The sequence below is a fragment of the Glycine max genome, chromosome 18 (assembly GCF_000004515.6).
Source record: "Glycine max cultivar Williams 82 chromosome 18, Glycine_max_v4.0, whole genome shotgun sequence".
Taxonomy (NCBI): Eukaryota; Viridiplantae; Streptophyta; class Magnoliopsida; order Fabales; family Fabaceae; genus Glycine; species Glycine max.
In genome coordinates this window covers 50,239,074-50,262,716 of record NC_038254.2, presented here as the reverse complement: position 1 = coordinate 50,262,716, position 23,643 = coordinate 50,239,074, and the positions used below count along the sequence as shown (strand labels likewise).

The following is a 23,643-nucleotide window of genomic DNA, read 5'->3' as shown; positions in this document are numbered from 1 at the left end:
GGCATTAACCTTCTACAAGCTGATTCCCATTAGCATATAATTTCTCCTCATATTGGAAGGTCTCCCACCCTGGATAATCCATGTTTAGATACCCTTTTAGACTAATCTAACCCACTTTTGTCTCACTATACTCTCAATTCGTTATTATGTTCAAGGCCGTGTTTGTTTTTCCGTTGGATTTGCAAAAGTACGTTTTGCGAGACCTATCCAACGACGGTTCGTAGAAGGAAGGGGAGATCTGATGGCGAACATCCATTCCTTGAAACTTATTTTTCTATTATTCAAGAGTAACATTAAGTAAAAATACTTTTATTAATATTATCCAAATAGTTTTTTTTTTCTCAACATACTTTTAAAAAAACAAAATATTCAAACATAGATGATAGTAAATAAACTATTTTTTCTATATCAAACTTAAATTTATAATATATTTTTATTCAAATTTATACTTACAGAATTTGAGGGGGGAAAAAACTCTCTTCCCTAAATTTAAACCAGAAACCGGAAATAAACTTTTCCACCAGATTAACGGAATTTCTAGAAAATATCTTTACTTTTTACTTTGAATTTGAACAATAAAATGTATACTTTTTTTTTTGTGTGTGTGAAAAGCAGCTATCTATAAAACTTGCAATTAAATGTCTTGCATTATTTGGATGGGTAAATGTCTTGCATTATAGGCATAGATTTCAATTTTCAAATTTAAATACTTCACAATTCCCTTTTTGCACTAAGAATCAATGCTTTCGGAACAAAACCATTTATATTTTTTTTATCATTCAAATTACATATATACGCTGTGATCGTCGAACAATAGCAAAACACGAGAGAAGTATAATAAAGTTACAAAGAATGCTCAAGTTTATCGGCAATATAATACTTTGAGCCATTTTCTTTCTTAACAAGAAATAGTAATAATAATGAAATAAAGGTACAAATTAATTGCAATGTGAAATTTACATACTTTTTTTAAGAAAAAAACAAACATAACGAGCAATTATGTATGGAAAATTCCATCAAGATACTCAGTTTCAACTATCTGATTTTGTATGTGGAGTATGAGTTTGTGAACAAGCTGAACCTGGACTCTGCAGAACTTGGCATTCGCCTCCAACAGATTCCGATTCCGATTCCGATTCAGATTCCGACGCCACTGTTTCCTCCGTTTTCACCTTCTCAACGCCAAATCAAAGGTACATTTCTCAAATTCTCACTCTCTTCAATCGATTAGTGCATGCAAAAAATTACAAAATTAAATTCACCACATCCACTTACCTCCGATTGCGATGGCGCTTCGTTCACGATCTTTCCTTGTTCCTTCTCCCTAAGCGTTCTCATCGGAGAAACTCTCTGTTCCAATGAATAAAAATATCAGCATCGAGAAATCGAACTTGAAAAACGAATCGAACAGAAAATGTGATGTAGTTGTTGCGCGAACCATGCAGCGATACTTGAGTTCCTTCAACCGGAACAACCGGTCAACCTCGATCTCGAGGTTCTTCTGAATCTCACCTCGCTCTTCCATCTCCTTCATCTTCGCGTCCAGTATTGCGTGTTTCTCGTTCAGCATTTTCTCCGTTTTTTCTTTGTCCGCTCTCATTCTCTCCAGCTTCTTCTTGACCGCGCTGAGCTCCTCCGCCAGCGACGTCTCCGGCGGCTGCGCCACCAGAACCGCGACGGCGGCAACCGGATTGTTCTCTTTGTCGATCAATGAAATCTCGAAATACGGCTTGGGCTTGGGCTTGGGCTTCGCGGAAGGATGAATGGGATCGGCAGGAGTGTTCTTGAGCTGAAGCGGCGTCCGGCCAGATCGCGGCCGGCGCTTCGGTACTCCGGTGGTCGGAGTTAGCATTTGCGTTTATGTCGTGTTTGGTTTGTTTGCTATTGGTTTGGGATTGTGGTTTGAAGGAGAAGTGAAAGGAAGGGATGAATAAAAGAGGTGGAGACGACATAAGCATGAGGCCGGTTTTGAATTTGAAACCAGACAGGCGCTAACGGCTAGTGCGTTTTTTTTTTTCCTTCTTTTTTTTTGACTTGGGGTAGGGCTTCTAACAAACAATGATTTTTGCTTTTAAAAAAGTTTACTACAGTGGATTCTCGCCTAATTTTTAGACCCTTTGTGTATATAAGAAAAAAAATATGTATAAAGAAAAATATGTAAGAAAAGTATGTTTTTGAATTGATATTTGTTCTCTCTCTTAGGACCATTTGTGTATATATATGAAACAAAATATAAATAAAGAAAAATACGTAAAAAAAAAAGTATGTTTTTGAATTTATATTTGTTTTAAAATTTTCTAATAATAAATCATATTTTTATTCTAAAATTAATAATAAATATTTTTTAAAACTTATTATTGATTAAATAATTATTTATTACAACTTACATATTTAAATAATTATGTAAAAAATAATAATTAACCCCCATCCTTTGAGATATTTCTCATCCTTCTTTCTCCATTTACCGCCAAATCATCCCTCAAATCATGCTTATAACCCCTCATGTGTTAACACACTTTAACTAAATTTTATGTAGTTTTAGTTGTTACCTAAAAAGTGTTATATTTTAAGTGATTGGTTGAGATGAATCTAGAAATGTCCTAAAGGGGAGATCAATTTTTTTTCTTCCTTTATTATTATAATTATTTAAATTTCTAACTTTTAATAAATAATAATTTTTAACAAAATTAATATTTCTATACATAAAATTGAAATTAATTTTTATATTAAATAATAATAACCTTAATTGTTATAATAATAACAACATGTGCATGACTAGTTTTACGGAATTTTATATTAGTGGTCATTTTAATCATTGTAATAAAATTACAAATGCAACTAATTTTACACAACTTTATACTAATTAATATTAACCATTATTATAATAACAACATACAAAATTAATTTTATATAATTTTATACTAATTAACTTAAAAAATAAATAATAAATATGTATATACATGAAAAGTTTGAAGAGAAGGACTCGAGCTTCTTCTAACTCCCTCTAAATTCGTCCCAAGTTAAAGTGAATTGGTAATTTTATATTTTGTAACATGACATGTTATAAATATATTATGATCATTCTTCAGGAAATGTTTTTTCTCTAATTTAAAACGAATTGTGGATGTTTTTTTTTTATATTTTGATTTTTTTGTAAAAGCATCATTTTAGATTTTAGCTGATCGGTAGAAATTAATTAATTTTCTAAAATATGACGAAGCACTAACTTTGCTTTTTTTAAAGAAAAAATTCGCATGTTTATTAAATACGGCCTTGTGAATTTAAATGGAAAACAAAAAAAGTCAAAATAAAATGTTTATATTTTGCAATAAAATTACATGAATGTCATTGGGCGGAAAAAATATTTATTCTTTAATTTCAATCTTTCGATACAAGCATTATTTTTTCTATAAGAGATTGATAGATTTTTAACCTTATTCAATAATAAATTTATTAACTTTTACAATAACTAAAAATTAAAATTTTATATTCTGATTTTAACTATCAATAATTTTTTTTTAAATTTTTTGATAGTATAAAATTTTATGCACCGTCAGTAATTAATCACTTGTATGTTTTAATGATGATTGAAACCATTACAGATGTAAAGTGCGCACTTTTTTTTTTTCAATATAAATATTTAATTGCTTATCAAAAGAAGAAACACCATCTTTATCAAACTATGGGAAATTGTTTATCATTACATATCGAACATATAGTCAGTGAGGTAGGAAAATCTAAAGAAATTCAATGAAACTAACTGTACAAATAAATGAAAGCCTACTTATAGCCAAAAGTGAAAAGAATTTCCTTCCGGTGTTTTTAATAGGTTTGTTTAAACTTTCATTCTTTTTAATAATGTAAAAAACATGTTTTACATGAAATTTTGCAGAAAATCCATTAGAATCAGAGATAGTCCATTGGAAGCTCCCAATTATCTTCATCATCCCAATCTCTATGACTGGGTTTCTTTCTTCCGAAACTTTTTCTTCTCCTTGAAATAGGACCGTATGTGTCAGATTGTTCAGAGTCAAAATCTTCAAAATCATCCACTGAAACTCTCACATTCTGATTGCCCAAAAAACCCTATCACAAACAAATACGTTGCTTTATGATCAATAGGACAAAATAAATGAATGGCTTATTAGTTAGTATTACAAACAACAATAAAAGGAAGCCCGAATATTTGTATTTATTTTAATGAGAAAGGTCCTAGAAAGATCAATGATTTTAAAACTAAACCGGTAATTGAGAAGATATTTATTCAACCATAGTTAAACATGGACCATATAGGTAATAATTAAATATATAATTTATTTAGTAATAAATTATACAACTAAAATTTTAAATTACTATAAAAGAATCATTTTACATGTCTTACAAGATAAAACATTCATAATAAATAGTTAAATAATAGCAAACCATATGAAAATCTCATATATAGGTCTTTTTTTTTATATTTTAAAACAAGTTTTAGAATTAAATTTTAAAAATAAAATAAAATAAAACAACAAAATACATTTTTAAAAACTGGTTCAAACTGGTTTCTGGGCCTGTTCTTGCCCACTTTTGGTCGATTCATGATTGGTTTGACTTGTTTTTTTTTACTGCTTTTTTACTTTCCTGATTTTTTGGGTTATCTGGACTGGTGACTTGATTAGATCTTGATCCAAACTGGTTCCCGGCCCCGATCAATCAAACTGACCCAGTCCAGTCTAGTTTTTAAAACTATGGCAAAGATGGCATCAACTATCTCAGATAAAATTGGACAAAGCCAAAAGTACCAAATATAATTAGATGACTCTACTTAAAGCATGAACCTAATAATTAATATGCCATATGCAGGATAAATCGAACGCATTTATCAGAATTGTATGCTTCTATGCATTATCCATAAAAAGCATGAGTGTATATTTATGTATCCAACAAGACAACTAGAAGTAATCTGGATTTAGAGTCAGTAGAATCTCAGAAGCAACGATTTCAGCAGCTAACAAACAGAAGCGATGTATATCACCAAGAAAACCTGGTGGCAGTTTTATTCTTGAACTAAAGGTACCTTAGAAAGCCTTTGAATTCGTAAAGCTGCAGCTTCATGCACAACAACTGCGTCAGATACTACTTCCAGCACGTCCTCAACCAGCAAAGAGTAGGTACTCACCTAAAAGGTAACAAGTGTGTTTGGATAATCTTATTTTTGTGTTCAAAACAACTTGCAATTGAAAGCTTTGTGAGAGAACTTTTGAAAAAAATCCCTAGAAATAATCAAAATCCTAACATGCTCTAAATATTATAAGTTTGAAGAGTAAATCCTTAGGAGCACTATGTTATTAAGGTTAAGTAATTGTGGCCAAGATTGGTAACATAAGATCAGGGTGGCTCCAGGACTTTGATCCTAGTGGGGCGAAGACTAATAAATAAAAGTGAAGTGGCGGCAAGGAGAGAGAATACGAGCAAGAGAGAAGGCTGTGCAGGCTTGTCAAGACTAGGTTCAAAATGAAAGCTAAGGATGGTCCGGGAGAAGATGGAGACTTATCTGTGGGTGACTGGCAGGAAATGACATCAGCTAATGGCAAAAAACGAAGACACCAAGGGAGATTGGAAACTGGAGCGGGAGACACTAAATTGAAATAAATAGTGAAAATAAAGTAGAGCTGCTGATTTTACAGAACTTTATAGAAGAGTGGTGGTGGGACAACCGGACAAGTCATGAGATAACAAGGAAATAGGGAAACTAATTCTAAGAGATAAGCAACAATAACTCAAAAATATTCCAAGATATAATATTAATATTATGAGACATTTTTCATATATTCTAATAATAAGGTTTTGCTTAATTTTTTTTGTTACTATTCAAGTGAAAACTGGTAGTAGGAAACCTCCACCAGTGCATAAGATACATGTTTCCAGTTAAATTCACAAAACTTGCATGCAATCAATAGTTCTGTACTTGTACTATTTACCGTACAAAGAAGCCACCCCTTACCAAACTTGACGGAATGATGGATAGTCCAAATGAATCAAGTTCAAGTTCTTCAACAGCACCTGAATTGATGCCGAAAGTGTACCCACGCACCTAAAATTCAAGACTTCCTTAATTACATAATAATGGAGATGAATAATTTGGTGAAAACAACAAAGTGCAAGAGATATATAGTCACCTTTCCAATATTCCGTCGAGAGGGTGTTACAACTTTGTATCCAACCTAGCAAATACAAACAAATTAAGATATCCCCTAACTTATATCAATTTGAGAGACATGGTAAACAAGCCTAGATTGATGCCAAAAATCTGCGGGATCACTTCCTATGTACTAGTTGAAAAGGGTAACAGAGGAGGTTAGGGGAAAAGACATATAAAGGTACTAGAATTCTAGATAAAAGTGTGGAAAACCAGAATTTCCATAAAAGAGCACTTTTCAATTTTCAAATTGATAGAATATAATTGATCACAACAAGTCATTGATCTAAGGTTTACTATTAAGTAATTGAATCAACTATCATTTTCAACATGATAAATAATTATAAAAAAATAACAAAATCTGGAAAATGCTCTATCACCAACATTTTTTTTATACCTTCTGTCTCATTAAACTTAACCAATTACCAAGAACCAGTTATTGTTTTTAACTTTTAAATTTTTAATAATTGATTCCAACTTCTTTATATTATTGCCCCTTATTTTTTCAGCTGTCTGAAACTTTGAATCATGTCTTGCTTCTATCTCTATCTCTCTTGCTTAAGATAGCTCAAAACATTGATTATGAGATTTAACATACTTTGTAAGTCACATCTACTAAACTACCAATGTTAGTTTAATGGCTTGATGATTTCCCTCTTCACTGAAAATAATAAAAATAAAAAATTCAAGCCACCCAGCTGGCAATTTAAATGCCAAATTCATTTTGAAAAAAATTTAAAGAAAAATTCATTGCAATTACCTAGTGTCAAGCGGTGAAGCACACTAGTGATGTGAATCCAAGAGGTATGAACTTATCCAATTCTTTCAATGGTATGTTCATCCAACTTATCAACTAGGTAATTTTATCTAGTTGTGGTGTTGACTATCCATGCCCTATACCAAGGTTTTTACTTTGCTAAGCAACAAGTCGTGGTCTTCTTACTCTGATTGAACACCACTGAGAGAATCAACTAAGTTCGTAGTTCTCAAAGAACCAAAGTCACAAAGAAATTCTTTATTCCAATCCACCTTTAGTAGTAGGTTTGGCCTTATTTAAATATGATTTGTGATAACTAATAAAGAAATTTGAATCAAACCTAATAAGGTTTGCAAATTACTGCTTTAACTAGTCTGATAGGTACTTGGATAGGCTTAAGATGTACGCTAAGCGTGCATTGTCACCTAAATCCACTACTGTTAGCTATAAAATAAAATCTTATATTACAACTGGATAACCCATGTGAGGATATATAGAACACATTCAAATAAAAGTTTTTGAGATCCACAATCATAAATATTCAAATAGAAAAATTTACTCTTCAGTGAAAACGAAAGAGTATTCAAAAGAGGAGAGATCAAATTCTCCATTTCTCCTAACCAAATCCATAAATAAACATCTGACAACATGAAATTATCAGAGGTTATGTTCACATAATTTACAAACCATGGAAAAAAATTCACTGGTATATTCCTGAATACTTTAAACAATCTAAATATTTCCATGTAAGGCAAGATTCCAGTCTTTGCACAAAACATAATCAATCTGCACAGTTTCAGCAGCACATCAGATTTTGAGTACCACATAATACATATTGTTAAAGACTAGTTCTTATCCATATTCTGCCAGATAATGAACTCAACTAAATAATGTAAAAGAAAATAATTCACAAGTTTGAGTTGTATAACACAGTAAAACATACCAGTGTCTCCAAGCCAACCATTTTAAATTCATTGTCTGTCACACTTTCATCCTGGACAAGGACAACATCTCCAACCTGAAAAAGGAACAGGCAGAATACTAGATATAGTGAAATGCCCGAGAAGTCACTTGCTGGCAAGATAACATGGTACACCATATTTATTATTAGGAGTTCAATATGGCCACAAGTCAAAGTACAAAGCCAAGCTGGGATTTGCCATCAGAACATACAGTGCATTGGAAACTTTTGACAAAAAGGTTTAGAACCCCCCTTCTCCTGGGGAAATTCCCAAGTAATGTCTTTCATATTATTGCAGGCCAAAAATCCAAAAAATCCCCAAAAGTGATATAAAGGCAATTCTAAGGCTAAGTGTGTTTGAAGCAAGCATATACACATTCAACAGAGAAAGGGGTCAATCCCTCCTGAATCCAAACTTCTTATACCTGACTAATATCATCCAGAAGGAATTTCTCTGAATCCCCAGAAAGCAAGTTTGGCCTCACCTCCACAAATAACACCATCCACTGAAAATGGAATCCATCAAAAGATTAAATACATAAACAAATTAATTTCTTAGTTCCACAAATAAGACATCATCTTATCAAGAAAACAAACAAATACCATTAACAAATTCTAATAAAAAAAACTTGCATTCATTCTAGACACGTGCTAGCAAACCGAACAAACAAACTGCCCAAAACTAAGACTCAGTAACTATTTTCAAGACTCACAGAGCTTGTGTCCACCCAAAGCTGCGAGACGAATCCCAAACTAAGGGCAGAGTGAATGCTGATCACTTGCTTGGCCAACAAATTCGACCTTCTAATTACCTCTTTACCTCTTCTGACTCTAAGTTTACCTCCAAATTTCTCATTCTCACCTTCTTCATCATCATAACCTTTCTTCAAACCATCCCCATCCCCATCTGCATCCCCCTGAGCCCGAACCAAATCATCCTCTCCCTTATCATCACCACCCTCCACCCCATCAAAGGGGATTGACCCAGTTTCACTCTGGGAATCTTCACCAACAACAGGGTTCATCTCCAACCCAAAAGTCTTGTCCTTTCTGTCCTCAAACTCAAGCTCGTTGTAAAAGCCATAACCCCTTGATGACCCTTCATTCGACCTGGAGCTCAGTGCCAAAGAGACGCTCTTGTTTTTAGATGGTTTGGGAGAAAAGGGGATACGGAAATTCGGGTTGAGTTGGGGTCTTGGTGTAAGAGTTGGGCATGAATGGAGGAAGGGGAATCTTGGAGATTCTGCAGCTGAAATGGTAAGGGGGTTTGTGGCAAGAAAGTCAGGCATAGTGAGTGAGGGGGAACAGAGAGACCACGCACAAAAGCAGAAACAGAGCCCCTTGCTGCATGGTACAAATTTTACAGCATTAGAAAATGATGTGCGGTGTTGAAGCAGAACGGATATGAGTTGAGTAATGTATGGAGTGGGTGTAGAAGAAAAGTAGAAAACTGCTGAGTAATGGTAATGGACGTGGAAAATTATTCTCGTAGATAAAAAGGATTGTGCTTTGTGCGATTATTTATTATATATATCATTATTAAAATTTTCTATCAATTTATCAAATACCTTTTTTTATTAGATGCTAACTTAGTATTTTTTTTTTCTTACATTTGACCTTTCATACAAACAATCAAGTCAATCATCAATTTTATTTATGAAGTTTCACCTTCTTTTGTTATGTTAGTCCCTATTATTAAAGATTTTTTTGAAAAATGTTAAGGCAATGTTTGTTTCAAGTGATAAAATTGTATTTTTGGGAACAATAAAGTGGAGAGAAATAGTTATTATAAAAAATAGCTTTCATTCTCATAAAAATATAAAAATCCAATTTTCAACATAGAAAAAAAAGCAACACAAATATGATCATTTTATATTCCTATGATTCAATTATTCTTAGATTTTATAAAAACTTGTACCAGAACATGTCAACATGATGTTCTCAAATTCACATTTTAGGAATCTTTTTCAATTTCTTGAGCCAAATGTCTCCCAATTATAAAATTGGCACATTAATTATCTTCTTTCTCTTATATAGTAATTCATAATTCTTCTTCAAAAATACTTTACTCGGATATGATTAAAAAGGACCCAAATAATTAGATTTTTTATCATTGTTACATGTTATGTTTGCATAACATATACATTAAGGTAGTTTAACTTAATATGGAATAGAGTGCGTGAACTATTGTAAATCTTGTGATGCTTATCCTTTATTTTTATAGATAAAAAAATGATATGCTAATGTTGCAACATTTGTGCAAAAAAATTAGGGAGGGAGATTTTCAGTATTTGGTTGGTGGTGAACGCTAAAGATTAGGTTTGTTTGTTCTCTTGACACACAGAGTTAAGACTTTGAAATGTACCGATATGATATCTGTTTAGAATTAATTATTATTTACATGTTGCCATTTTGGGTATTAATGTTAAAGGTTGATTTGGTTTCATGTGATTTTCTGTTTAGAAATGTATTCACTTTATGGTTGATTGTGATTCTAGAAATGATTTTCATGTTGAAAATTAAAATGTTTTTTTTTTATAACAACAATTATCATTGGTTTGCAGGTATTTTAAAGGAGGTCAATTTGGTTTGATTTTAGGAGAGAGTAGAAATCGAACTAATCAAAGTTATTTGTTTTAGTTTGATTTGACTTCGACAATTTTTTCATTAAACCCATAAATTTATTGAAGTAACTTTTGAACCAAATCATACCGGTTGGATTTGGGTCCTTCAAGTCCACAATCATAATAAAATTTTAAAAATTATTTTAAAAACATGAAATTCCTTTAAATTTTAATTTGTTTTCCAACAATCAAAATCTAATTCAAAACCAAGATTTTAAAATATTTGAATCTACGATCAGAGTTTATAGTGAGTAAAAAAGAAAAAGAAAAAAAAAGCAATGATGAAAGACAAGCAATACTAGAAATAAAAGTATGCAACTAAGTCACGTGTCAGGTTGTAAAACATACAGATGATACTTGAACCAATGAATGTTAGATTACTAGTTTGGTTTAGGTCAAACTTAAACCAATTTAATTGATTTGGTATGAGCCAAGTGTGTGTAATCACTATTTAATAGTTTACTAATTGTTTCTGCAGACAACCATGTACAATATTCAAACTAATAACAATGTGTGTATCTATAAAATTCCTTTTGGTTTTATTCAAACATCTTATATACATTTATTTCTATGGCGTATTTGTATTTGTGTTAACGAAAATACGTTTTCGTTGTTTATTTATCTCAACAGACACATGTTTTCGATAGGGAAATTTTTGTAAAAAACCAAAAAAGACAACAAAGATAAGACGTGAACGTAACAAAATAGAGAAGGTGGGAATAAATAACGAAGCTATTGTTTTCTTCTTTTGTCTAGCCCATACTAATAATGCTTTGTTCTTTTTTTTTTTTTTTTTCCTTCTCTACTTCAAATTGGTTTGGTTGTGCCCAAGAGCTCATGTCTTATCATTCTCCATCTTTTGCTTGAAATCCAGGGATTGGATTTGATCCATTTTGAGGAACCAGGGAATGTAAATTCCAGGTGTTGCTTGGTGTAGAAGGGAAAGGATGCCACCGTGACTCTCTTTAATTTCATTATCTTTTTAGCATGGACTCAACCCAAATTTCCACTCATTTCTCACAATTTCTCAAGTTCCTCACTTGAGAGGACCCACAGCAGAAGAGCCAGCTGTGCTAAATTTCTGTTTCATTTTTATCAAGGTGGGAATGAAGTGTGACAACATGGTGGTAAATTTCAATTGTTAGTGTCTTTGTAAGAAAATAAGAGAAATAAGATAGATATAGAAACACAGAACAGAGAAATAAAGTGAATAAAAATAGTTATGAAAATTAAAGTGTTTAATTTTAGAGAAAATAAAAAAGAAATAAGTAGAAGAGAAATAAAAAAAATTAAATTATTTATTTAATAAAAAATCTCTTTTTTTTTTATTGTACCATAATCAATTATCTTCACATATAAATATCATTTCGGTTAATAGCTTGTAGACAATCTTGATTATGTTTCTCTCGTCATTGAATAGTTTTTCTGCTGCATTTTCCTGTTTACTGTTTTGGAGAGAAATATACAAATATTTTTTCACCTAATAAATGTAATTTGTTAGTTTTTATGAGGAGAAAAAATTCAAACTCAAAATTTCTTAAATTCATGCTTTTTCCTTTGATCATCATGTTAACATTATAACTCTCAAAGAAACATAAAGTTAGAGATCCAAATATTTTTATTTCTCTCCTCCTTCGTTCCTCCACTATTAAATACATTCATTTTTTTTTCTTTTTTTACTCTCTCTCTCTCTCTCTCTCTCTCTCTCTCTCTCTCTCTCTCTCTCTCTCTCTCTCTCTCTCTCTCTCTCTCTCTCTCTCTCTCCCCCCGTCCTATTTCTACCATTTCTCAACCAAATGAAGCAGGAAATGTTGGTTTTATATTGTTGATGTGTGAGAATTTTCTTCCTAGGTGCTCTATTTGGGGTTATTAGGATAAAATTTCATTTTTGTATTTTAAATCATTAAAGGATAATTCTAATAATGCAGCATACTTTATATTTACAATCATTTTTCAAATATATTTTAGCTTCTCACCATATATTAATTATAATTTCATTTATTTATCACTTAGTTCACATACGGTACAACAATAATAAGTTATCAACTTTTATTATTAGGATACTGATTAACATTTACTTATTTGCTAAGCCTAATGTTATTACGACTTTTATCACAACAATAACAAGTCAACAGCACTCACATGTTTCAACATTCAATCTATCGGTTTTCGTTGCTGAATTTTGTTTTTCTTCAGAATTGTTGCAAATCATTTAAATTCCCTAAAAAAGCGAAACAAAAAAACAAGTGGGCCTAGCGCCATCTCCAGAGCCCAATAGTAGCTCAAGGAAGAGTATATTCGCATCCCCTACGAGCGAGGCGAGCCCACGGTCCACGCACCCACCTTCTCCAAAATCCACTCTGTCACAACCCACTCACATAACGCCACGTGTCCAAGAACAACAGAAAGACAACCATAAATTGTTCAACGATGCTATAAGTGGCGACACGAGTCCCTCACGGCGGAGTCAAATATTCCTCAAAACAACGCATTCCTTTCACTGCCCCTTCCCAATTCCCTTCCCTGGTACTAACCCTCTCTCTCTCAAACATTTTCTTTTTGTTTTTAATTTTGATTTCATCGGTTAGATCTCCTTCAATTTCAATTCTGTTTGTTAATTGTTTGTTCTGTTACTCTTTTGTTTGATGATAAGTTTATAACCCTAACCTAATTTCGCGCTTTGTGACCGCTCCGTGATTCAGTGTTTCGGAATTTTCAGTTAGATCTCGCTATCTGCTCCCGTTTATATCGATTTCAGTTATTTAATTCTAAATAGCTTTCTTGGATGATGCAAGAATCGATATTTACTTTATTTTTCATTTCTGATGTTATAAATATTATAAATTGGAAATGGAAATTGAAATGAATTTGGAATTTGAATGTCTTATTTAGGTGTTGCGAATTGTGATGTGTAATTTATGGAAGTGCTGTTTCTGCTATATATTGTGATTAGGTTAGCTTATGGTAACAAAGCTTTTTGTGGTTGTGACTTGGTTTTTTCAATTTTGTTCTGTTTCCGGGTGAGTTGACAAGCAGATTGTCAATTGGATCTTCATGAGTTCAACAACCACTGGAGCATACTTCGTTTCCTGTGTTGCGGGAAACAAGAACAACGACCTCTTCTGCTGGGTTTTGCTCTGCTTGCTGCCAAAATTTTTGGGAACTCCATTTGCCTACATCAACTTTCTCTTGATTCAGGCCATTGACAGGAATCCATCGGCGGTGGAGGTTTTGGGAAACTTCGGGGTGGTTAACCTATAGTCTTTATTAGTTTGGTCGTCAGCAGCAGCATATTTAGATCCCTTATTGTTGAGTGGTGTGAGAAATGGTGTCCTCTCAGTTTTCTGCTTTTACTTTGGCTGGCTACAAACCGTCTCAGACTCAGTTACTCTTTCCTGCAAAGCTTGTTGATACTGTGAACACAGAGCATATTGAGCTGGATTTCTCTGATGTCTTTGGTCCTGTTACGTTAGATTTGAATAACATTGATTCCACTACCAGTGAGCCTATGGAAGAAGTGAACGAGCTGGTTTATGATGACCCACCAGTGATTTACACTCGCTCACATTCTCTGGTTGGCCCTTCAACTTGTGTTAGTCAATCACTTAAGCTTGGCAAACTCACCATACATGAGACTGAGGATTCATTGGAACTAGTGGAGCATGTCAATGGAGAGGCCATTAAAGACATCAAAGAATCTTCCTTTGTTGAGGAATCATTGAAAGATGAAGATGGGAATCTCATGAAGATCCACAGAGTTAGCATTGACGATTTCGAGATTTTGAAGGTTGTTGGGCAGGGTGCATTTGCAAAAGTTTATCAGGTGAGGAAAAAGGGTACTTCTGAAATATATGCTATGAAGGTTATGCGGAAGGACAAGATTATGGAGAAGAACCATGCTGAATACATGAAAGCTGAGAGGGATATTTGGACAAAGATAGAACACCCATTTGTTGTTCAACTCAGATACTCTTTTCAGGTACTTAATTTCGAATGTGTAATAACGGTTTTTAACTGCTTGTCTTTGTACGGTGATCTGTCTTTTGTGATGTAGCTTTCCATATGCAATGCCATTTTCATTTCATTTCTTCCGGCTATAGTATCTATAATTGTATGTTACCCAAAATCCAAATGAACAGTGTTAGTTTAAGTAATGGATATATTTTTTAATTACTTCTGTATCCAGAATTGTTTTCTTTGTAAGTAAAGTGCTTTCTCTTGTTAATTGGCATATAAAACAAAATAGTCCTCATTCATAGAAATTAAAAGTGATGTGTTCCTTCTTTATGCTCTTTCAGACAAAATACAGACTGTATCTTGTGCTGGATTTTGTAAATGGGGGCCATCTCTTTTTCCAGCTTTATCACCAAGGCCTTTTCAGGTGAGTTTAACTTTAAGGTTTTTTGTTTCTTCTGTTTTTGTTTTTAATCTGCAGGATTAATCTCTGGTTCTCTTTTGTTGAATGTTCAGAGAGGATCTAGCACGCATATATACAGCTGAGATTGTTTCTGCAGTTTCCCATCTCCATGCAAATGGAATAATGCATAGGGATCTAAAGCCTGAAAATATCCTACTGGATGCTGATGGCCATGTACTCTGTCCTCCCTCCCTCATGTTTTTCATTGTGACTGAGAAACCTGTAGTAACTGAACAGTTATTTCTTTGTTGATCTACTAGGTTATGTTGACTGATTTTGGCTTAGCTAAACAATTTGAAGAGAGTACAAGATCAAATTCGATGTGTGGTACATTAGAGTACATGGCACCTGAAATTATTCTTGGCAAAGGCCATGATAAGGCTGCTGATTGGTGGAGTGTAGGTGTTCTACTGTTTGAGATGCTTACTGGAAAGGTTTGCCTCTTTGTTCCTTGTTAATTTGTAAGACTGGTTTTTCTGATAGAGTTATGATCGCAAGGTTTTTTAAATGTTTAATTGGCTATAGGATAATAGTGTACCTTCTTGGTTGATTGTATATGCTAAAGCATTTTTTTATTCATTAATACAATGCTCATATCTTTAAAGTTTAACTGTATAAATATTCAATTTATTGAATTTAACTAATTGCTTTCAAGCTTAGAAGTTGTAATTTAAGAGTTTGTTATGCTTGTAAGTTGTAATGGCTTGGGAACTGAATAACTGCTAGGTCCTTTTGGAGTTGCTAAAATAGTTGTTTATGTTGTTTCACCTCCTTTGCAGCCGCCTTTCTGTGGTGGAAACCGTGACAAAATTCAGCAGAAGATAGTTAAAGACAAGATTAAGCTGCCAGCATTTTTGTCAAGTGAAGCACATTCACTGTTGAAAGGGGTAATCAGTAGTCCACAAAGAAGATATTTCCATTGATTGTTCTGGAACAGTTCATCTAAATCTCATGATTATTTGGCACATAATAAGCTCTAGATAACTTTTCCGTTTTAAAATACTATTGTCAATAGAGGCATGCCTATGAGATGTTTAATTGCCCTACCTTGAAGGGTCTTAGAATAATTAGTGTTTCTTTGGAGCATGATCACTAATGCACATGTTATGAGCTTTTTCTTCATTGACTTTAAAAGGATTGATTTTTTTTTTTTTTTATCATATCCAAAGATGAATTTATCTTTTCTTGAAATGCTGTCGAAAAATTCATAATTTTTTTTCTTTACAAGAGATGTCAATTCCTTGATTTGCATTCTATTTTGAGCTTTTCTACTATTGCTACTTTAGTAGTTAACAGAAGTTAATCTAAGACGGTTATCCCTGTTACAGCTGCTACAGAAGGAACAAGCTAGGCGCTTAGGTTGTGGACCTCGGGGTGTTGAGGAAATTAAAAGCCACAAGTGGTTTAAACCAATCAATTGGAGAAAGTTGGAAGCAAGAGAAATCCAACCAAGCTTTAGGCCAGAAGTAGCTGGTGTGCACTGTGTTGCCAACTTTGAGAAGCGCTGGACTGATATGCCTGTTGTGGACTCACCAGCTGCCAGCCCAAATGGTGGAAACCCCTTTAAGGATTTCTCTTATGTGAGGCCTGCAGCCTCTTTTCTTCAAAGGAATAACCCTGCTTACTAGCCAGCTTGAAATGGCGTTGGCTTAAGATGCCAACATGAAACATTTTCATGTGCCCTTGACTTGTGTGAACTTTGCAGGTTGTGGGTTCATTCACTTATTATGTGCACCTTGCTGCGGCTCTCTGCAAATGTATTGAGCTGTCATGTATGCAGAAAATAAATTACTTTATTTATAAGTGGTATCTTCTATTAGGGACATAACATGATTTGCATAGCATTATTTGCCATAGGAATTAAGAATTTTTTGCAAATAACCAGCTTTATGATTTGGAAATGAAGATTGAAAAGATAATTGCAATTACTTTAAATTTTAAGTAATTTCTCCTCTTACAACTGTTTTGGCAAGCTCTGCTGTCTTGGGCATCAATGAAAGGAACAATTAATACTCTTCCCATGCTTTTTGTTTCTTTAATGACTGATTAAATTTTTAAATTTACTTCGGAGATCAGATTTAAGGTTTTTGGATCGAATAAGAATTTAATAAACAAATAAAGACACACATGTCGTTAAAGAATGAAGAAGATGAGGGTGCAAATTAGAAAAGAATGATGGAAATAAAAGACTTAAATTTACTTAAATTTAAATAAAACAGTATTACAAATAGATTTGTTTAAGAAAAAAATATTAATAACGAGAGTTTGGATTTACAAAGTTTATCAACATTATTTTCATTCCATTTTCTTGAGAGCTAAGAAAAATGACTTTAATATTTTTTTACAAACGAATTTCCTAATTTCAAATAGGTAGAGGTACAAAACAATTTCAAATAGGCCTAAAAATACTTATTATGTAAAACTAAATGACAATCATAATAATTATCCAAACAAATAAATTGATGTCTAATTTTCAATGTTATGTTTGTTTAATTTGTATTGCTCAATTTATATTAATTTATATTAATATATTATGTTGTTTTCATTTGAACAATATTTTTATTATTAAATTATTTTATGTTGTTAATATTAAAGTAATTTTATTAAATAAAATTAATTAATAATACTATCAAATCACACAAATTATTAGTTTACTTAATTGATAAATGTAACAAACATTAAAAATATTAAAAATGACTTTAATATTATTTGATGAATGTGTTAATATTATTTGTTAATATGAGTAACAAAAATATAAAAACATTAAAAAAATTAAAAATAGAGAAGTCACATAATTAAAAATGACTTTAGAGTTGATGAAAATTTAGTTAAAAATAAATAAAAAAAATGTTGCATAACTTTGAAGTTGTGAGAATTATGACTATACATAAAAAAATTTAAAAATATAATAAAATTTCTACTTACTCCAAAGTCGTGGGGATTCTTAAGACTTACCCCCACTTTGGAATTAATTCAAAAGTCACCCCATTTGTTAAATTCCAAATGAAATTACCCTCATTTGGGTCATAACCTAGGCCAATTAATTTCTCAATTCTCACTCTCCGATTTTTTCTTGATCGCGTTGAGTTCTGCCAGCAACGTCTCCTGCAGCGCATCCTTGAACTCCACATTCACAAGTTCATTGCCGAATGGAAAAGCAAGCTTCATCCCATCGAGCATCGCATTCGTGAATTGGAATAACTGCGCACACGACCATGGAAATCAGTAAGAGCTTCACACCTTACTTAGGCTTCGTGTTTTGAGAGCAACGTGGAGTCTTCAAATGCCAAACAGATATCTTAAACAAAGAGCAATGCGAGCACGACTTAAAACACATCTTGGATTTTAAACATCAAATTCTACTTAAAACAACTTTGGAGGGGAAGTGTAGTAAACTAGTATCTCTCCTTTAATTTGTTAGAAATTAGGATTATTTTGGACATGTGTATCTTAATCGTCTACAATGTCTTATTTTATTTGCGCGTACGTGTATAATATCTTATCCATATCGTACAATATCTTGTTTTTCATTCATCATTTTCTTCATTTTTTTTCCTTGTTCTAGGGCCGGCTTAAGGCCCAAGCAAGGGTTTTAGACCCTAAAAAAAAGGCCTCAATTTTTTTTAAGTACTAATATACCTCAAAAAAAATTATTGTAAGATTATATTTAAAAATAAATTTTAATTAAAATATTATAAGTTACTGTTATTTTTTTATTGGTACCGTACGTAACAATTAATGAGTAACAATGTGAGTTGAAATGTTAAATGAAATTAATTACGATAATTTAATTAATAATTTTGCATCACAAAAAGCTCAAAAAATTAATTTTAAATAAAATAATGATAATTTTAATAAACTGTTTTATGAGTAAATAAAAGGTCTCAGTCTTAAATTTATTTTAGGCCTCTTAAGTCCTTAATCTGTCCCTGCTTTGTCCAATCTCATCGCTCTCTTGCTTCTTAACCATGCTAATCTTCCCCGTCAGCAACATGTCCAATGACAAATTCACCAAAATTAGAAATCAAGAAGAGAAATTGAATTAAAACACTCGTTTATTCAAAGTCATCCATTTTTATTTTTTTTAGGTCAATTAGTTTGACCATTTCAGATTAATGTATATTCACACTAACTATTATACCGGGTGATACACGAGTTTGTACTTAATGTTAGTTGTATCTAGTATTATTTTAAAAAAAATGTAAATAAATAGATTTATCATTTTTAAATACTCAATATCATTAAATTGAACAAAAAAAATTAACAGTACTTTTAATTGAACAGAAATTATCTTTAAAAATATTAAGCCAGATAAAATTTATCATGATTTATTCTTTCTCCAAGACTCTAAGTAAGTAATAATAGTGATGTAATACATATATGAAATGTATAAATTCAAAAGAAAAATAGTAAATATAAATTTATACTTATTTAAATTAAAATTTATTGCTCTTGTGTGTCATAAGATGTTTATAAAATAAATTATAAACTGATAACAATCTTATTTGTAAATTGTAAATGAAATTTTGAAGTATTGTAGGATTTTTTTTAAATTAAGCATATTAATTCTCAATTTTGTCAAACATTATAGATTATTAAAGTAATTTATCAAATATTTTCTTATAAACTATATATTTCATATTTTTTAACATTTAAATAAGAGAAAAATAATAATAATATTAAATTATTAACTTAACTCTAAAATTATTAAAGATATAAGTCTAATTTTATACAACATAATCGTAACAATCGTTATGAATTTTTTTCAATAATGGTGCAAGTAGTTTCACACTTATATAATTTCTCACTAACATAATTAATATGAAATAAGAGAAAAAATGATTAAGCATTTATTTTTCATTTTCAAGTCTATTTTTCTTATATGAAAAATATAAATTCAAAAAGAATATAAAAATAATAAATATGAATATATAACAATATATAATTATAAGAATTTATTGTTTATTTTATTCATTGTTGATATAATGTTAATATGTAGTAATTTTTAATTGTATTTATTATCAAAATTAAAATTTATTTTAAATTTGTTGAAATGTTGTAATTTTTATTAAATAGATATAGTTGTTAATTATTTTAAGATAATATTTTTAATGATTTAAAAATATTAATTTTAATTTGGTGATATTATTGAAGATTTCAATTGATTAACTTAATGGCATTATATTGAACACTCTCATCTAGTATAATTAAAATTGTATATCATAATTATTATTATCATTGTTGTTGTTGTCTAGAGAACAAGAACACTAGAGCAATATCAATAAATAACTGAGAACAATTACTATTTTGGAATAATTATATTATATTATCTCTTATTTTATTAGTTTTCTTTATGCCTATTTAATAAAAATAGTAAATCAAATGATATTTAATTATAATTATCTTTTATAAAAATATAAAATATTAAGTTTTAAAAATTAATAATCTTCCATTAATGATAAATCTCATTGAATCATATATTTGAAGTTAAAATTTCAACATGATAATTAATTAAAAAAATGTTAAAATAAAGGTCATAATTAGATTAGATCAACTAGAGAATTTGACACCATACTTTAATCCAAAACCTTAAGGTTCAAGTTTAATTATAATTATCTTTTATTAAAAAATATAAAAATATTAAGTTTTAAAAATTAATAATCTTCCATTAATGATAAATCTCATTAAATCATATATGTGAAGTTAAAATTTCAATATGATAATTAATTAAAAAAATGTTAAAATAAAGGTCTTAATTGAATTAGATCAACTAGAGGATTTGGCACTACACTTTAACCCAAAACCTCAAGATTAAAGTTTATGAATTTTCTCTTCACTTATATATGGTTCTTAACTTTCTCACTTCTACTTGATATGGGATTTCACTTACCTCAACAACTTAGATGAAACTTGCTCTTCTTTAGTTATGCACATATCAACAACAAAGAGAAACATTGGGACACCGTGGCGGTATTGACGACCATGATACTCGACGGTGGTGTACTGTGAGAAAGGATTCGTTGGTAGACTTTCGAAAAATAGTTTCCAAAAAGTGTTATAACACTTCAAAAAAGTAGTTTCCAAAAGTGCTAAAATTTCACTTTCCAGAATTTAGTTTATGGAAAAGGGTTAATTTTGAGAAGGAAAAAAAAGGTACATTTTTGGCAAATAAGGGAATTGTATTTAGCAATTGCCATGATAATATTTAACTCTCAAATTTGGTCAAAAGTATATTAGATACATAATATTTTTAACAAGATTATACGTAATGTAAATATTATATATTATGTTAATAAATTGAGTTGGGCCAATATTATCTTATGTATTTTTGGGTCTTGATCACAATAGTTTTGAGTTCACATAACTCACTTTAACAAAATTATAGGTTGTGTAAGAATAAAAATAAATTGATTGACACCCCTCACTCTACCAATAATATTTTTAAGTTTTTTTTTTTACAGAACCAATAGTATTATTAAGTTATGAATATTATGTTATTTTTATTTAATATTGTTTAATATGTTATATTAAAATGAAAAGATAATATTTTATAAGGACTAAAAATTAAACTTTTAATTTTATGAGGACTATAATATTTTTTTTTTGAATTTTACGAGGACTGAAATCAAACTTATAAATTTTATAAGGATTAAAATGAAAATTTTAAGTTTTATATGAACTAAAGTCGAATTTTTAATTTTTCTTAGGAAAAAAATGAATTCATTTGTCATGGAGCAATCATTTTTTTTAATCGACCAAATAATTAATTATATATAAGCACAAGAAGTGCAAAGAAGATAGGATACAAGCATGAATCATAGCATATACTCCTAAAGGAAGAGCATGGACTGAGATTCAAACGGAAAAAACAAGTACATAAGAGCATGCCTTATGCTAAGTGAATAAAACCCCTAAGAATACATTCCGATCAGGTTCACACCCACCAAAGATATAAGTACCACAACCACTTCACCCTCTTATTCCTCCATGACATTAGCACTCCACATCCCCCACAGGGTGACGTGTGAATCACACTTGGCAGCCATGTCACCAAAATGTTCAAAGGTGCAATGCTGATGTGACATTTCGTAAGGGATGTCAACAATCCACTAATCAAATGAAAGTTTTTGGAGAGACGAAAATTAAATTTATTATTTTAAAGGAAAAAAACATATTTTTCTTATTATAATTTGTTTTGTATTAGCCTAAAAAGAAGAATATACAATAAAAAAAAATTAGAATCTCTATAAGCCAAGCTCTGGCGTGCTCATTTCCATGAACTCCAATGCCTTAGTCAATGTTTGTAGGAAATGATGAAGTAGGTGAGGAATTGAGAGTGTGTGTATCTTATGTTTGCTAGACTTACTCATATATGGCTCTGTTTGAGCATAGTGTTTCCTGTGTGATTGTGTGTGAAAGACACCTTCACATCAAATCCCTTGATTCGGGAGTACTTGTTGGTAATGACTTTTTGTTGTATTTTGGTGCTTCACACCTATATAAACCCTTAAAATGTAAAAAAGGTTCTCAAGTAGGAAAGGATGTTAGGCTGACATTGGGGAGTTATCTGTTGGGTCTTGTTGTTTTTAGGCTAACATATTTTGCTTTGCTTTGTTTTATTTGATTTATGAGACGATGTGAGTTTAGTAGTGACCTAGAACATAATTGAAAGTGATTCTTTCTGGTTGTGGGTTGAGTTAATAATGAGAAAAATCGGCCTATGAGATTCTTAAATGTCTTGAATATAATTGATATGTTATGTGAGGATGTGAAATGTCTAGTTGTTAATTTGTGAGAGAACAAAACATTTATTGATTACTTGATTGTTTGCTTTTTAATTATGTGCTTCCTAGTTGTGATGGATCTCCTATTGCTATGAAAGAATTGCTTGTTTTGCTTCTTTTAAAAAAATATATATATTTCAATAAATTTTATGATTAAATTTATAACATAAATAAGAGTTTATTAAATAAGTTCTTAATTAATTTTTTATCCAAATACATCCTTAAAATAAAAATTGACTTAACCTAATCTATTTCTATTTTTATTTCTCATGGAGTAGACCTCTAAATATATTAATTTTTTAAGACTTAATATATTAATGTTTGAAGTGTTCCAATTTGGCACAAAAATTACATCGAGCAAGGCAATATAGGTGGTCCATTGATCCCTAAGTGTTGCACATATTTAATAAAATCTTATCTTATAGGAGATATATTCAGCTGAAATATCTTATAGAACTTAATTTGGCTAAGAAAAAGTGATTCGGGTTACATGCTGTCTCCATTTCGGTTGATGGAGGTGTCATTAATATTATTACCTCTTATCCTATATAAAAAATAATAATTAATTTATCAACATCAACAAAAATTGTTAAATCAGTTAATTTTAATTAATAAAGTCATAAATTCATTTTTTTTCTAGAAATATTCCAAATTAAGTGATTAAGTGATGTTTATATTTCATAACACTACTCATAATTTAATGGATACTTTTTCTCATCAATAAATGTGACTTATAATATTGTTAATATATAGACCAATATATACATCCACTTGCATGAAAAATAAGGGGATATCTTATTAATTAGTAGAATTTCAAATAAATTAAAGATATAAAAAAAATTAACAATTAATACATTAAAAGAGAAATACTAGAAAAATATTTTCTGACACAAAAAATTATATGTAGTCTTAGATCACT

At 30.8% G+C, this 23,643-nt stretch overlaps 3 protein-coding genes across 4 annotated transcripts; 1 reads left to right on the top strand and 2 right to left on the bottom strand.

Moving 5' to 3' along the window:
* Window positions 1-722: 722 nt before the first annotated feature.
* On the bottom strand, window positions 723-2,119 carry LOC100788775 (uncharacterized). Its single transcript, XM_006602640.4, has 3 exons — window positions 1,439-2,119; window positions 1,276-1,350; window positions 723-1,172 (listed from the first exon to the last, which is right to left on the bottom strand). Exons 1-3 carry the CDS (start codon window positions 1,850-1,852, stop codon window positions 1,032-1,034), a joined length of 630 nt encoding a protein of 209 aa, XP_006602703.1. The 5' UTR covers window positions 1,853-2,119; the 3' UTR covers window positions 723-1,031.
* Window positions 2,120-3,675: 1,556 nt separating this feature from the next.
* Window positions 3,676-9,397, bottom strand: LOC100806448 (uncharacterized). Of its 2 annotated transcripts, XM_003552263.5 has the most exons (7): window positions 8,613-9,397; window positions 8,325-8,405; window positions 7,882-7,956; window positions 6,162-6,206; window positions 5,987-6,076; window positions 5,060-5,161; window positions 3,676-4,086 (listed from the first exon to the last, which is right to left on the bottom strand). In XM_003552263.5, the coding sequence occupies exons 1-7, from the start codon at window positions 9,186-9,188 to the stop codon at window positions 3,907-3,909; spliced, it is 1,149 nt and encodes a 382-aa protein (XP_003552311.1). In that variant the 5' UTR covers window positions 9,189-9,397; the 3' UTR covers window positions 3,676-3,906. The 2 variants fall into 2 exon arrangements, with proteins under 2 accessions (XP_003552311.1, XP_014626587.1); XM_014771101.3 differs by lacking the exon at window positions 3,676-4,086 and having other exon boundaries at window positions 5,072-5,161; window positions 5,964-6,076.
* A 3,575-nt stretch (window positions 9,398-12,972) lies between these two features.
* On the top strand, window positions 12,973-16,896 carry S6K1B (S6 Kinase 1). The gene is made up of 7 exons (NM_001255082.3): window positions 12,973-13,049; window positions 13,560-14,502; window positions 14,822-14,904; window positions 14,994-15,114; window positions 15,201-15,374; window positions 15,720-15,827; window positions 16,269-16,896. Exons 2-7 carry the CDS (start codon window positions 13,849-13,851, stop codon window positions 16,566-16,568), a joined length of 1,440 nt encoding a protein of 479 aa, NP_001242011.2. The 5' UTR covers window positions 12,973-13,049; window positions 13,560-13,848; the 3' UTR covers window positions 16,569-16,896.
* The last annotated feature ends 6,747 nt before the right edge of the window (window positions 16,897-23,643 follow it).